This window comes from Coregonus clupeaformis, chromosome 39 (assembly GCF_020615455.1).
Source record: "Coregonus clupeaformis isolate EN_2021a chromosome 39, ASM2061545v1, whole genome shotgun sequence".
Classification (NCBI taxonomy): Eukaryota; Metazoa; Chordata; class Actinopteri; order Salmoniformes; family Salmonidae; genus Coregonus; species Coregonus clupeaformis.
The window spans coordinates 1,180,142-1,194,734 of record NC_059230.1 but is presented as its reverse complement, the minus strand read 5'-3'; the positions used below and the strand labels follow the sequence as shown (position 1 = coordinate 1,194,734).

Below are 14,593 nucleotides of genomic sequence, written 5' to 3'. Positions count from 1 at the left end.
TACTGTCTGTCTCCTGTTATCAGTGTGAAGTTGCACAATAACTCTACACAGGTACACTGTAAAGGAAACCTAACTCAAAGGAAGCTGTTTGGAACTTAGTGGGAAATGTGAACTTAGTGGGACATAGTGAACTTAGTGGGAAATGTGAACTTAGTGGGACATAGTGAACTTAGTGGGACATGTGAACTTAGTGGGACATAGTGAACTTAGTGGGAAATGTGAACTTAGTGGGACATAGTGAACTTAGTGGGACATAGTGAACTTAGTGGGACATAGTGAACTTAGTGGGACATAGTGAAACTTGTAGCAAAAAGCTACACCCAGTCCTACTACACCATTTACAAAGAAACATATGATGCTATGAAATCACTGTTATAGGCTACAAATGAGGTCCTTATGGCCACGCCTTTGTCTCATATGATAAGTAGTATTTCACAATTTACTGGCAGGGACATGACCTTTATTTCCAGTTGCCTGTGTTAGCTAATACAGTAACTTTACAACCAGTTTTACTGTAAATTATTACTGGATTAGTTTAATGATTACTGGAAACTCAAACCTACCACAGTCTAAAAGAGCCACAATAGGTATGTGTGTGTGTGTTTGTTTGCGGGGCGGTTGCCACAGAATCCAAAGCTGATGTCACCAAAATAGACCACTGTCCCACCCTTCCTGATTCAATCATTCATTTTTGTGTATTCATAAATAGAATATTAGAAGATACAGTATCCCAGATAACCTGCACCAATGACATGACACAAACAAGTTATATTGCCTGACTGTCACCGCCTCCTCCATTGTCAGAGCATAAAACCCAATAATCACATAAAATACATTTTAATAAAGGACAGCCTAGTGGTTAAGAGCGTTGGGCCAGTAACCGAAACGGCGCAGGTTCGAATCCCTGAACCGACTAGGTGAAAAATCTTTCCCTTGAGCATGGCACTTAACACTAATTGCTCCTGTAAGTCGCTCTGGATAAGAGCATCTGGTTAATGACTAAAATGTAAAATAAATGACAATCACGTTAATGTAACATTTTGATACATAGATTCATACAACAAAATAACACATGGATCTGGGTCGGCAGTTAGAGCGTTCGGCCAGTAACCAAAAGGTTGCTGGTTTGAATCCCTGAGCCGACTAGGTGAAAAATATTTCCCTTGAGCAAGGCACTTAACACTAATTGCTCCTGTAAGTTGCTCTGGATAAGAGCGTCTGCTAAATGAAGTAAATGTAAAAAACCTTTACTAAACTGTATGACTATCACAACCTAGTCGCACGAGCACGCGCTGCTCCCATTGAGGTCATGATGACGTGTGCATGGGTAGGAGTGTTTGTGCATTTATCGTTCAAGATTGCGCTGAGTATCTTGTCCCAACTATTTTAGATCCAATCCAGTATTATGCAACATTATGACACTAACACCCCTTACGACAATAGCTACGTGGACCCAGGTAGGTCCAAACACACACACACACACACACACACACACACACACACACACACACACACACACACACACACACACACAAATGAATGGGTCCAAGGGTTAAACAGACTCATATTGGACACCTTGGGGTGTGTGTAGAGTGCAGGTGTGTGTTGCATTCAGTACACCAGTCTGACAGAGAGGTACATCCACCAGTGAGTGGATCACGACTAAGGATCGTAGAGAGAGAGAGATACCTGGACCTAGACGATCATCATGGCCTCTAATGCCAGCGTCATCCGCTCCTGGATCTCTGGGCTAATCATCTGCTTGTGTATCGCTGCTGGTGAGAACGGTTACTTTGCTGATAGACACTTTACAATAGGCAACCAATTATTGCAGTTTAGAAGTGTTTATAACCGGTTCAACATATATAATCTGTTCGATATAACAATTAATCACAGTTTATAACATGTTCAATATTAAAGTTTAAAATGTGCTAAATATTACACTCTGTAACCGGTTTAATAATACAATTTATGAAAGTCTAATGCTGTTTCAAAAAGACAGTTTATAACCTGTTCAATATTACAGTTTATACAAGTCTATAACGTGATCAATAATAACAACAGGAAACATTTTCAAAATGTTTATTATTGAAAACTGATAACACTCCTCCTGGATCTCTTTGCCAGCTATCTGCCTGTGTATTCACTCAGCTGATCAATAACACAGGGGTTTATGGGATTTTATAGCATATTCAATATAAAACATTTATAACATGATCAATATTATATTTTTTCTATAATGAGTTCGATATTACAGTTTATATTGTAAGTCTTTAACCTGAACAATATTAGTTTAGGAACGTTTATAACCCGTTCAATATTAGTTTATGAAAGTTTATAACCTGTTCAATATTAGTTTATGAAAGTCTATAATAGGGGTACTCAACTACCCGTCACACACATTTCCTAGGTAGCAAAGGTCAGGATGGATATTGTCATTATCGGCGTAGTAACAAACCCCCAACTCACGACCGATGCGACCCCAAACTGTTCAAATCAAATGTAATTGATCAAACATGAGCCGAATACAACGGGTGTAGACTTTACCTTGAAATGCTTGCTTACGAGCCCTTCCTAACTATGCAGAGTTAAAAATTATTAATAAAAATACAAATAGTAACTAACACAAGAGGAGTAAAATACCCCTCTTATTGGCAGAAATAACTTTTTGCAGCTAATTTCCTGCAATTCTACACATTTTGCCATTGGGCAGAGAGAACATTTAACATTTAACCCTGGGGGTCAAGAACTCAATGGGCACGTAATAACTACAAGATTTCTACAGCTGCTATCTAACATGGGATAGTTGTTCAGCTGGAAATTTCTGACAGGTTATAAATAGTTATAAATAGTTATAAAGATCTGTCAGTGAATTACATAACAAGAGAAAACTGTACTACCAAATTTGTTCTCAACTGGCTTACCTGGTTAAATAAAGGTTAAATAAAAAATAAAATAAATGCTTTAATATTTAATAATTTCTGCCCTCTGAGTTCATATTCATTATATAAATAGGCCTGTTTAATTCTGTCTGGCTTGCCGTTCCAAATAAAATATAATATTTTTTGCTCATATACACTGCTCAAAAAAATAAAGGGAACACTTAAACAACACAATGTAACTCCAAGTCAATCACACTTCTGTGAAATCAAACTGTCCACTTAGGAAGCAACACTGATTGACAATAAATTTCACATGCTGTTGTGCAAATGGAATGGACAACAGGTGGAAATTATAGGCAATTAGCAAGACACCCCCAATAAAGGACTGTTTTGCAGGTGGTGACAACAGACCACTTCTCAGTTCCTATGCTTCCTGGCTGATGTTTTGGTCACTTTTGAATGCTGGCGGTGCTTTCACTCTAGTGGTAGCATGAGACGGAGTCTACAACCCACACAAGTGGCTCAGGTAGTGCAGCTCATCCAGGATGGCACATCAATGCGAGCTGTGGCAAGAAGGTTTGCTGTGTCTGTCAGCGTAGTGTCCAGAGCATGGAGGCGCTACCAGGAGACAGGCCAGTACATCAGGAGACGTGGAGGAGGCCGTAGGAGGGCAACAACCCAGCAGCAGGACTGCTACCTCCACCTTTGTGCAAGGAGGAGCAGGGGGAGCACTGCCAGAGCCCTGCAAAATGACCTCCAGCAGGCCACAAATGTGCATGTGTCTGCTCAAATGGTCAGAAACAGACTCCATGAGGGTGGTATGAGGGCCCGACGTCCACAGGTGGGGGTTGTGCTTACAGCCCAACACCGTGCAGGACGTTTGGCATTTGCCAGAGAACACCAAGATTGGCAAATTCGCCACTGGCGCCCTGTGCTCTTCACAGATGAAAGCAGGTTCACACTGAGCACGTGACAGACGTGACAGAGTCTGGAGACGCCGTGGAGAACGTTCTGCTGCCTGCAACATCCTCCAGCATGACCGGTTTGGCGGTGGGTCAGTCATGGTGTGGGGTGGCATTTCTTTGGGGGGCCGCACAGCCCTCCATGTGCTTGCCAGAGGTAGCCTGACTGCCATTAGGTACCGAGATGAGATCCTTAGACCCCTTGTGAGACCATATGCTGGTGCGGTTGGCCCTGGGTTCTTAAGAAGTCGCTTGATTTAGCTTTCTTAATCGAGATAATCTATTTCTCAATTGTCTGAAAGATTGCCGGTCCACTATAGAGTCAGTTTTCCTTCCTTGCTTCAACCCAGGCCTGATTTCTCATCTGAATGAGCTCAGATAACTCAGAAGAAAACCAAGGGTTAGATATATCATTGACTCTAAATTGTTTAAAAGAGGTGTGTTTATCTGCCAGAGGAATAAATATGGAGGATACATTTTCTAGAGCCAACGCAGCGTTAGGAATACAGGAGACGGTGGCTAAATCAGAGTAGAACATTTTACAATTTCTCTTCTTAATTAAACCAGGATTACTATTTTGCTGTTTCATATCTCTAATACATACTATGTATGGGACAATGATCACTGAGATCATATGCAAATACTTTGAGATCAATTGAGTCAGATTGAAATCAATGCATATACTCTTAAATTGATCTGAGGTCGGGGATAGCCAATCCAGATTCAAATAGCCTAAAATGACCAACTCTGAGAACAGAAAAGGTGTTAAAGACTCAGTTAGAGCACCAATAGCATCCGCCATGGCAGCAGGGGGGTGGTAAATCCCAGTAACAATGTGTATTCTGGTTTATGGACACATCTACAACCAGGAGCTCAAATTTCTTGGGTACAGAAATACTTAAAGATTGGAATGCCATGAAATTAGATTTGACATATATGGCCACTCCTCCCCCTTTCTGTAATCTGTCATGATAATCGTTTACTTCAATGTCTTTATCAGAGACAAAACCATTTAACCATGTTTCTGAAAGAAACCAGAATGTCAGGACACGAGTCCTGTACCCAAATGTGAATTGTGTAAAAAATAAATAAATCATACTTCACACATTTAAGTGCATTAACCCAAGCCGCCAATGAAAGAGCTAACAGGCATAAGGTCATCTGCAGCTATTTGTTGAGTGAGATGAGACTTATGCACATAGGGCATCTACATAGGGAAGCAGTCTCTAAGGTGCAGGGTAGAGTACCGAGTGGTAGCCGGCTAGTAACAGGTCCTCGTTGATCTTCTTGGCCTTCCTGTGTCACCAGGTGCTGTAGATTGCGTTGTCTGTGGATCTGTTGGAGCGGTATGCAAATTGTAGTGAGTCTAGGTTGTCGAGTAAGGTGGAGGTGACATGATCCTTAACTAGCCTCTCAAAGCACTTCATGATGACAGAAGTGAATGCTACGGGGTGATAGTAATTTAGTTCAGTTACCTTCACTTTCTTGGGTACAGGAACAATGGTGGACATTTTGAAGCAAGTGGAGACAACATAATGGGATATGGAGAGATTGAATGTGTCCGTAAACACTCCAGACAGCTGGTCTGCACATGCTCTGAGGACGCGGCTAGAGATGCCGTCTGGGCCGGCAGCCTTGCGAGGGTTAACACTCTTAAATGACTTACGTCGGCCACGGAGAACGAGAGCACACAGTCCTCGTGAGCGGCGGGGCCCGCGGCGGAGGCACAATGTTGTTTTACTCAAAGTGGGCGAAGAAGGCGTTTAGTTTGTCCGTGTCCACAGCGTCGTGTCCGCGGCGTCGTGTCCGCGGCGTCGTGTCCGCGGCGTCGTGTCCGCGGCGTCGTGTCCGCGGCGTTGTGTCCGCGGCGTCGTGGTCATGTCATGGCTGGCTTTCCCTTTATAATCTGTAATTGAGCCAATGAATTGTGACTCCACTTTGTCCCTGTACTGATGTTGTGCCTCTTTGATTTCCTTGCGGAGGTCATAGCTGGTCTGTTTACGCACGTCCATGTTCCCAGTCCTCTTGGTTAAATGTGCTGGTTCTGAGTCTGACCCACTTCTTCTTCCTCTTCTCCGGCATCAGAATTTTGGGATGAATAAGAACTGCTTCTGGAAGTTCAAACAAAGGATCCCGGTGAGTGACCACCAAACTAAATTCACCCAAAGTTATTTTCAGCTGTAGGTAATAGTGTAGAGCAGTGACGCACCAACACATCCAACAGAAGACAAGGATAAACCCCCAGCTAGAGAGCACAGAGGGGGAACATGCAGGAACCCTTCTCCCTTTACCTTCTCTTCCTGTTTACTTCAAAGCTTCTCCTATCAGCATTAAGGTCAGAGACTCAGCAGGGTCCCGATGAAGACTGACTCAGCAGGGTCCCGATGAAGACTGACTCAGCAGGGTCCCGATGAAGACTGAGACTCAGCAGGGTCCCGATGAAGACTGAGACTCAGCAGGGTCCCGATGAAGACTGAGACTCAGCAGGGTCCCGATGAAGACTGAGACTCAGCAGGGTCCCGATGAAGACTGAGACTCAGCAGGGTCCCGATGAAGACTGAGACTCAGCAGGGTCCCGATGAAGACTGAGACTCAGCAGGGTCCCGATGAAGACTGAGGATGACTACAGCTCAGTAAAGGAGCTTCTCCATTGGAAAGCAACGAACTGAACAAAGTGCCTCAAAAACTAATTTCCTCAAGGAAGCAATGTAAACAGACTTTAAATGACATGGTTAAAAGTGTTGAGATGTGTATATAATAACACCTTGTATTTAGAATGTGGATGACGTATTACCCTCACTTGTCCAAGGAAAAGTATGTTGTTTGGTATCTGTGCGACCACACACGTTGGACTACGTTATGGTTCCAGACAGGATATACGTAAGAGTATGCAGCTCGATCTCACCTATCTTTTTGGTGATTTGAATGTGAGTGTGTAACCAGTATCTGTTACTTTTATTATTACTATCTATATTTCTCTGCCTTATTTTGTTCTGAACTATCAAGAATAACTGTTTGTTAGATCTTAGGCCCTCTACCATGCTAGTAGATACCACAGACTTCCAGACATTGCACTTATGCTAGTTAGCATTGGCTCACAAAACTACCTCTAATTTCCTTCATACTGGATGCCATCTCTGCATCCAACATTAGTCCTGCGGTAGGAAAATTGGTTTGGGAGGCAAAATGCATGATGGTGTTGTCTGAAGAGTGTCTGCCTTTCATAAAACCTGTTTGATTGGAATGTATTATTTTGGGAAGTACCGTATCTAATCTGCTGGATATAGTTTTTTTTTTTTTTTTACATCTGTGTTAATCAAAGAAATCGGAATATTTTTATTATTAGAGTAGGAGAGTGATTAAGGCGGTGTTCATGGTATGCGGAAGGTCATTAGCGCAATGGAAGTTATTTCTAAATAACCATATTTAGAAATATTGGGAATTATTCAACCTAACCAGGCACTTTACCTCACAGCATTAGTGGAATATCTAAGTAGTTCCGGTCTGGGGAGGAAATAGCTGGAAGTTGGATATTATCCAGAAACTATTTTGTTGAGGGGATACACTTCTCCTTCTGTCATAATTTATATACACTATCGGTCAAAAGTTTTAGAACACCTACTCATTCAAGGGTTTTTCTTTATTTTTACTATTTTCTACATTGTAGAATAACAGTGAAGACGTCAAAACTATTAAATAACACTAATGGAATCATGTAGTAACCAAAAAAAGTGTTAAACAAATCAAAATATATTGTATATTTGAGATTCTTCAAATAGCCAACCTTTTCCTTGATGACAACTTTGCACACTCTTGGTATTCTCTCAACCAGCTTCATGAGGTGGTCACCTGGAATGCATTTCAATTAGGTGTGCCTTCTTAAAAGTTATTTTGTGGAATTTATTTCCTTTTTAATGCGTTTGAGCCAATCAGTTGTGTTGTGACAAGGTAGGGGGGTTACAGAAGATAGCCCTAATTGGTAAAATACCAAGTCCATATTATGGCAAGATCAGTTCAAATGAGCAAAGAGAAACGACAGACCATCATTACTTTACTACATGAAGGTCAGTCAATACGGAAAATCTCAAGAACTTTGAAAGTTTCTTCAAGTGCAGTCGCAACAACCATCAAGCGCTATGATGAAACTGGCTCTCATGAGGACCACCACAGGAAAGGAAGACCCAGAGTTACCTCTGCTGCAGAGGATAAGTTCATTAGAGTTACCAGCCTCAGAAATTGCAGCCCAAATAAATGCTTCACAGAGTTCAAGTAACAGACACATCTCAACATCAACTGTTCAGAGGAGACTGTGTGAATCAGGCCTTCATGGTCAAATTGCTGCAAAGAAACCACTACTAAAGGACACCAATAGGAAGAAGAGACCTGCTTGGGCCAAGAAACACGAGCAATGGACGTTAGACCGGTGGGAATCTGTCCTTTGGTCTGATGAGTACAAATTTGAAAATGTTGGTTACAATCGCCGTGTAGTCTCCCGAGTGGCGCAGTGGTCTAAGGCACTGCAGCGCAGTGCTAGCTGTGCCACTAGAGATCCTGCTTCGAATCCAGGCTCTGTCGTAGCCGGCGCGACCGGGAGACCCATGGGGCGGCGCGCAATTGGCCCAGCGTCGTCCAGGGTAGGGGAGGGAATGTCCGGCAGGGATGTAGCTCAGTTGATAGAGCATGGCGTTTGTAACGCCAGGGTTGTGGGTTCGATTCCCACAGGGGGTAGGAAAAATAAAATAAAAAATGTATGCATTCACTAACTGTAAGTCGCTCTGGATAAGAGCGTCTGCTAAATGACTAAAATGTAAATATAAATGTAATTGTGAGACGCAGAGTAAGTGAACGGATGATCTCCGCATGTGTGGTTCCCACCATGAAGCATGGAGGAGGAGGTGTGATGGTGTGGGGGTGTGCAGAGCTGTCATCAAGGCAAAGGGTGGCTGCTTTGAAGAATCTAAAATCTAAAATATATATTAAAATAAATATTTGTTTAACCCTTTTTTGATTACTACATCATTCCATATGTGTTATTTCATACTTAAAAAAAACAAAAAAAAAACCTTGAATGATTAGGTGTGTCCAAACTTTTGACTGGTACTGTAAGTCATATAAAACTATGTAGCAATAGAAATCATTGTAAATAAAGCTTACTGGGATTTCTGTTTTTACTGCAGTTTCTGCAAGCACTACCCCACTGGCATCTACAGAAAGCCCTGTAAGAGCTACAGCCAAACCAGGCACACCTGATGCTGGAACAACAGCCAAACCAGGCACACCTGATGCTGGAACTACAGCCAAACCAGGCACACCTGATGCTGGAACTACAGCCAAACCAGGCACACCAGATGCTGGAAATACAGCCAAACCAGGCACACCTGATGCTGGAACTACAGCCAAACCAGGCACACCAGATGCTGGAACTACAGCCAAACCAGGCACACCAGATGCTGGAACTACAGCCAAACCAGGCACACCAGATGCCGGAACTACAGCCAAACCAGGCACACCAGATGCCGGAACTACAGCCAAACCAGGCACACCAGATGCCGGAACTACAGCCAAACCAGGCACACCAGATGCCGGAACTACAGCCAAACCAGGCACACCTGATGCCGGAACTACCGCCAAACCAGGCACACCTGATGCCGGAACTACCGCCAAACCAGGCACACCTGATGCCGGAACTACCGCCAAACCAGGCACACCTGATGCCGGAACTACCGCCAAACCAGGCACACCTGATGCCGGAACTACCGCCAAACCAGGCACACCTGATGCCGGAACTACCGCCAAACCAGGCACACCTGATGCCGGAACTACCGCCAAACCAGGCACACCTGATGCCGGAACTACCGCCAAACCTGGCACACCTGATGCCGGAACTACCGCCAAACCAGGCACACCTGATGCCGGAACTACCGCCAAACCAGGCACACCTGATGCCGGAACTACCGCCAAACCAGGCACACCTGATGCTGGAACAACAGCCAAACCAGGCACACCTGATGCTGGAACTACCGCCAAACCAGGCACACCTGATGCTGGAACTACCGCCAAACCAGGCACACCTGATGCTGGAACTACCGCCAAACCAGGCACACCTGATGCTGGAACTACCGCCAAACCAGGCACACCTGATGCTGGAACTACAGCCAAACCAGGCACACCTGATGCTGGACCTACCACCAAACCAGGCACACCTGATGCTGGAACTACAGCCAAACCAGGCACACCTGATGCTGGAACTACAGCCAAACCAGGCACACCAGATGCTGGAACTACAGCCAAACCAGGCACACCTGATGCTGGAACAACAGCCAAACCAGGCACACCTGATGCTGGAACTACCGTCAAACCAGGCACACCAGATGCTGGAACTACAGCCAAACCAGGCACACCTGATGCTGGAACTACCGCCAAACCAGGCACACCAGATGCTGGAACTACAGCCAAACCAGGCACACCTGATGCTGGAACTACAGCCAAACCAGGCACACCAGATGCTGGAACTACAGCCAAACCAGGCACACCAGATGCTGGAACTACAGCCAAACCAGGCACACCAGATGCTGGAACTACAGCCAAACCAGGCACACCAGATGCTGGAACTACAGCCAAACCAGGCACACCTGATGCTGGAACTACCGCCAAACCAGGCACACCAGATGCTGGAACTACAGCCAAACCAGGCACACCTGATGCTGGAACTACAGCCAAACCAGGCACACCTGATGCTGGAACAACAGCCAAACCAGGCACACCTGATGCTGGAACTACTGCCAAACCAGGCACACCTGATGCTGGAACTACCGCCAAACCAGGCACACCTGATGCTGGAACTACTGCCAAACCAGGCACACCTGATGCTGGAACTACAGCCAAACCAGGCACACCTGATGCTGGAACTACCGCCAAACCAGGCACACCTGATGCTGGAACTACCGCCAAACCAGGCACACCTGATGCTGGAACTACAGCCAAACCAGGCACACCTGATGCTGGAACTACAGCCAAACCAGGCACACCAGATGCTGGAACTACAGCCAAACCAGGCACACCTGATGCTGGAACAACTGCCAAACCAGGCACACCTGATGCTGGAACTACCGCCAAACCAGGCACACCAGATGCTGGAACTACAGCCAAACCAGGCACACCTGATGCTGGAACAACAGCCAAACCAGGCACACCTGATGCTGGAACTACTGCCAAACCAGGCACACCTGATGCTGGAACAACAGCCAAACCAGGCACACCTGATGCTGGAACTACTGCCAAACCAGGCACACCTGATGCTGGAACTACCGCCAAACCAGGCACACCTGATGCTGGAACTACAGCCAAACCAGGCACACCTGATGCTGGAACTACTGCCAAACCAGGCACACCTGATGCTGGAACTACCGTCAAACCAGGCACACCTGATGCTGGAACTACCGTCAAACCAGGCACACCTGATGCTGGAACTACAGCCAAACCAGGCACACCTGATGCTGGAACTACCGCCAAACCAGGCACACCTGATGCTGGAACTACAGCCAAACCAGGCACACCTGATGCTGGAACTACAGCCAAACCAGGCACACCTGATGCTGGAACTACAGCCAAACCAGGCACACCAGATGCTGGAACTACAGCCAAACCAGGCACACCTGATGCTGGAACTACAGCCAAACCAGGCACACCTGATGCTGGAACTACAGCCAAACCAGGCACACCTGATGCTGGAACTACCGCCAAACCAGGCACACCAGATGCTGGAACTACAGCCAAACCAGGCACACCTGATGCTGGAACAACAGCCAAACCAGGCACACCTGATGCTGGAACTACAGCCAAACCAGGCACACCTGATGCTGGAACTACCGCCAAACCAGGCACACCTGATGCTGGAACTACAGCCAAACCAGGCACACCTGATGCTGGAACTACAGCCAACCCAGGCACACCTGATGCTGGAACTACAGCCAAACCAGGCACACCAGATGCTGGAACTACAGCCAAACCAGGCACACCTGATGCTGGAACTACCGCCAAACCAGGCACACCTGATGCTGGAACTACAGCCAAACCAGGCACACCTGATGCTGGAACTACAGCCAACCCAGGCACACCTGATGCTGGAACTACAGCCAAACCAGGCACACCAGATGCTGGAACTACAGCCAAACCAGGCACACCTGATGCTGGAACTACAGCCAAACCAGGCACACCTGATGCTGGAACTACCGCCAATCCAGGGACACCTGATGCTGGAACTACAGCCAAACCAGGCACACCTGATGCTGGAACTACCGCTAAACCAGGGACACCTGATGCTGGAACTACCGCCAAACCAGGGACACCTGATGCTGGAACTACCGCCAAACCAGGCACACCTGATGCTGGAACTACCGCAAAACCAGGCACACCTGATGCTGGAACTACAGCCAAACCAGGCACACCTGATGCTGGTACTACCGCCAAACCAGGCACACCAGATGCTGGAACTACCGCCAAACCAGGCACACCTGATGCTGGAACTACAGCCAAACCAGGCACACCTGATGCTGGTACTACCGCCAAACCAGGCACACCTGATGCTGGAACTACCGCAAAACCAGGCACACCTGATGCTGGAACTACAGCCAAACCAGGCACACCTGATGCTGGAACTACAGCCAAACCAGGCACACCTGATGCTGGAACTACAGCCAAACCAGGCACACCTGATGCCGGAACTACCGCCAAACCAGGCACACCTGATGCTGGAACTACCGCAAAACCAGGCACACCTGATGCTGGAACTACAGCCAAACCAGGCACACCTGATGCTGGAACTACAGCCAAACCAGGCACACCTGATGCTGGAACTACAGCCAAACCAGGCACACCTGATGCCGGAACTACCGCCAAACCAGGCACACCTGATGCTGGAACTACCGCCAAACCAGGCACACCTGATGCCGGAACTACCGCCAAACCAGGCACACCTGATGCTGGAACTACAGCCAAACCAGGCACACCTGATGCTGGAACTACCGCCAAACCAGGGACACCTGATGCTGGAACTACCGCCAAACCAGGGACACCTGATGCTGGAACTACCGCCAAACCAGGCACACCTGATGCTGGAACTACCGCAAAACCAGGCACACCTGATGCTGGAACTACAGCCAAACCAGGCACACCTGATGCTGGTACTACCGCCAAACCAGGCACACCAGATGCTGGAACTACCGCCAAACCAGGCACACCTGATGCTGGAACTACAGCCAAACCAGGCACACCTGATGCTGGTACTACCGCCAAACCAGGCACACCTGATGCTGGAACTACCGCAAAACCAGGCACACCTGATGCTGGAACTACAGCCAAACCAGGCACACCTGATGCTGGAACTACAGCCAAACCAGGCACACCTGATGCTGGAACTACAGCCAAACCAGGCACACCTGATGCTGGTACTACCGCCAAACCAGGCACACCTGATGCTGGAACTACCGCAAAACCAGGCACACCTGATGCTGGAACTACAGCCAAACCAGGCACACCTGATGCTGGAACTACAGCCAAACCAGGCACACCTGATGCTGGAACTACAGCCAAACCAGGCACACCTGATGCCGGAACTACCGCCAAACCAGGCACACCTGATGCTGGAACTACCGCCAAACCAGGCACACCTGATGCCGGAACTACCGCCAAACCAGGCACACCTGATGCTGGAACTACAGCCAAACCAGGCACACCTGATGCTGGAACTACAGCCAAACCAGGCACACCTGATGCTGGAACTACAGCCAAACCAGGCACACCTGATGCTGGAACTACAGCCAAACCAGGCACACCAGATGCTGGAACTACAGCCAAACCAGGCACACCTGATGCTGGAACTACAGCCAAACCAGGCACACCTGATGCTGGAACTACAGCCAAACCAGGCACACCAGATGCTGGAACTACAGCCAAACCAGGCACACCTGATGCTGGAACTACCGCCAAACCAGGCACACCTGATGCTGGTACTACCGCCAAACCAGGCACACCTGATGCTGGAACTACCGCCAAGCCAGGCACACCTGATGCTGGATCTACCGCCAAACCAGGGACACCTGATGCTGGAACTACTGCCAAACCAGGCACACCTGATGCTGGAACTACCGCCAAACCAGGCACACCTGATGCTGGAACTACCGCAAAACCAGGCACACCTGATGCTGGAACTACAGCCAAACCAGGCACACCTGATGCTGGAACTACAGCCAAACCAGGCACACCTGATGCTGGAACTACCGCCAAACCAGGCACACCAGATGCTGGAACTACCGCCAAACCAGGCACACCTGATGCTGGAACTACCGCCAAACCAGGCACACCAGATGCTGGAACTACCGCCAAACCAGGCACACCTGATGCTGGAACTACCGCCAAACCAGGCACACCTGATGCTGGAACTACCGCCAAACCAGGCACACCTGATGCTGGAACTACCGCCAAACCAGGCACACCTGATGCTGGAACTACAGCCAAACCAGGCACACCTGATGCTGGAACTACAGCCAAACCAGGCACACCTGATGCTGGAACTACAGCCAAACCAGGCACACCAGATGCTGGAACTACAGCCAAACCAGGCACACCTGATGCTGGAACTACAGCGAAACCAGGCACACCTGATGCTGGAACTACATCCAAACCAGGCACACCTGATGCTGGAACTACAGCCAAACCAGGCACACCAGATGCTGGAACTACATCCAAACC

General features: G+C 47.4%; 1 protein-coding gene across 1 annotated transcript; it reads left to right on the top strand.

Moving 5' to 3' along the window:
• Positions 1-1,634: 1,634 nt before the first annotated feature.
• Positions 1,635-13,912, top strand: LOC121554191 (translation initiation factor IF-2-like). The gene is made up of 3 exons (XM_045211781.1): positions 1,635-1,778; positions 9,022-9,810; positions 13,899-13,912. The coding sequence occupies exons 1-3, from the start codon at positions 1,709-1,711 to the stop codon at positions 13,910-13,912; spliced, it is 873 nt and encodes a 290-aa protein (XP_045067716.1). The 5' UTR covers positions 1,635-1,708.
• Positions 13,913-14,593: the final 681 nt, after the last annotated feature.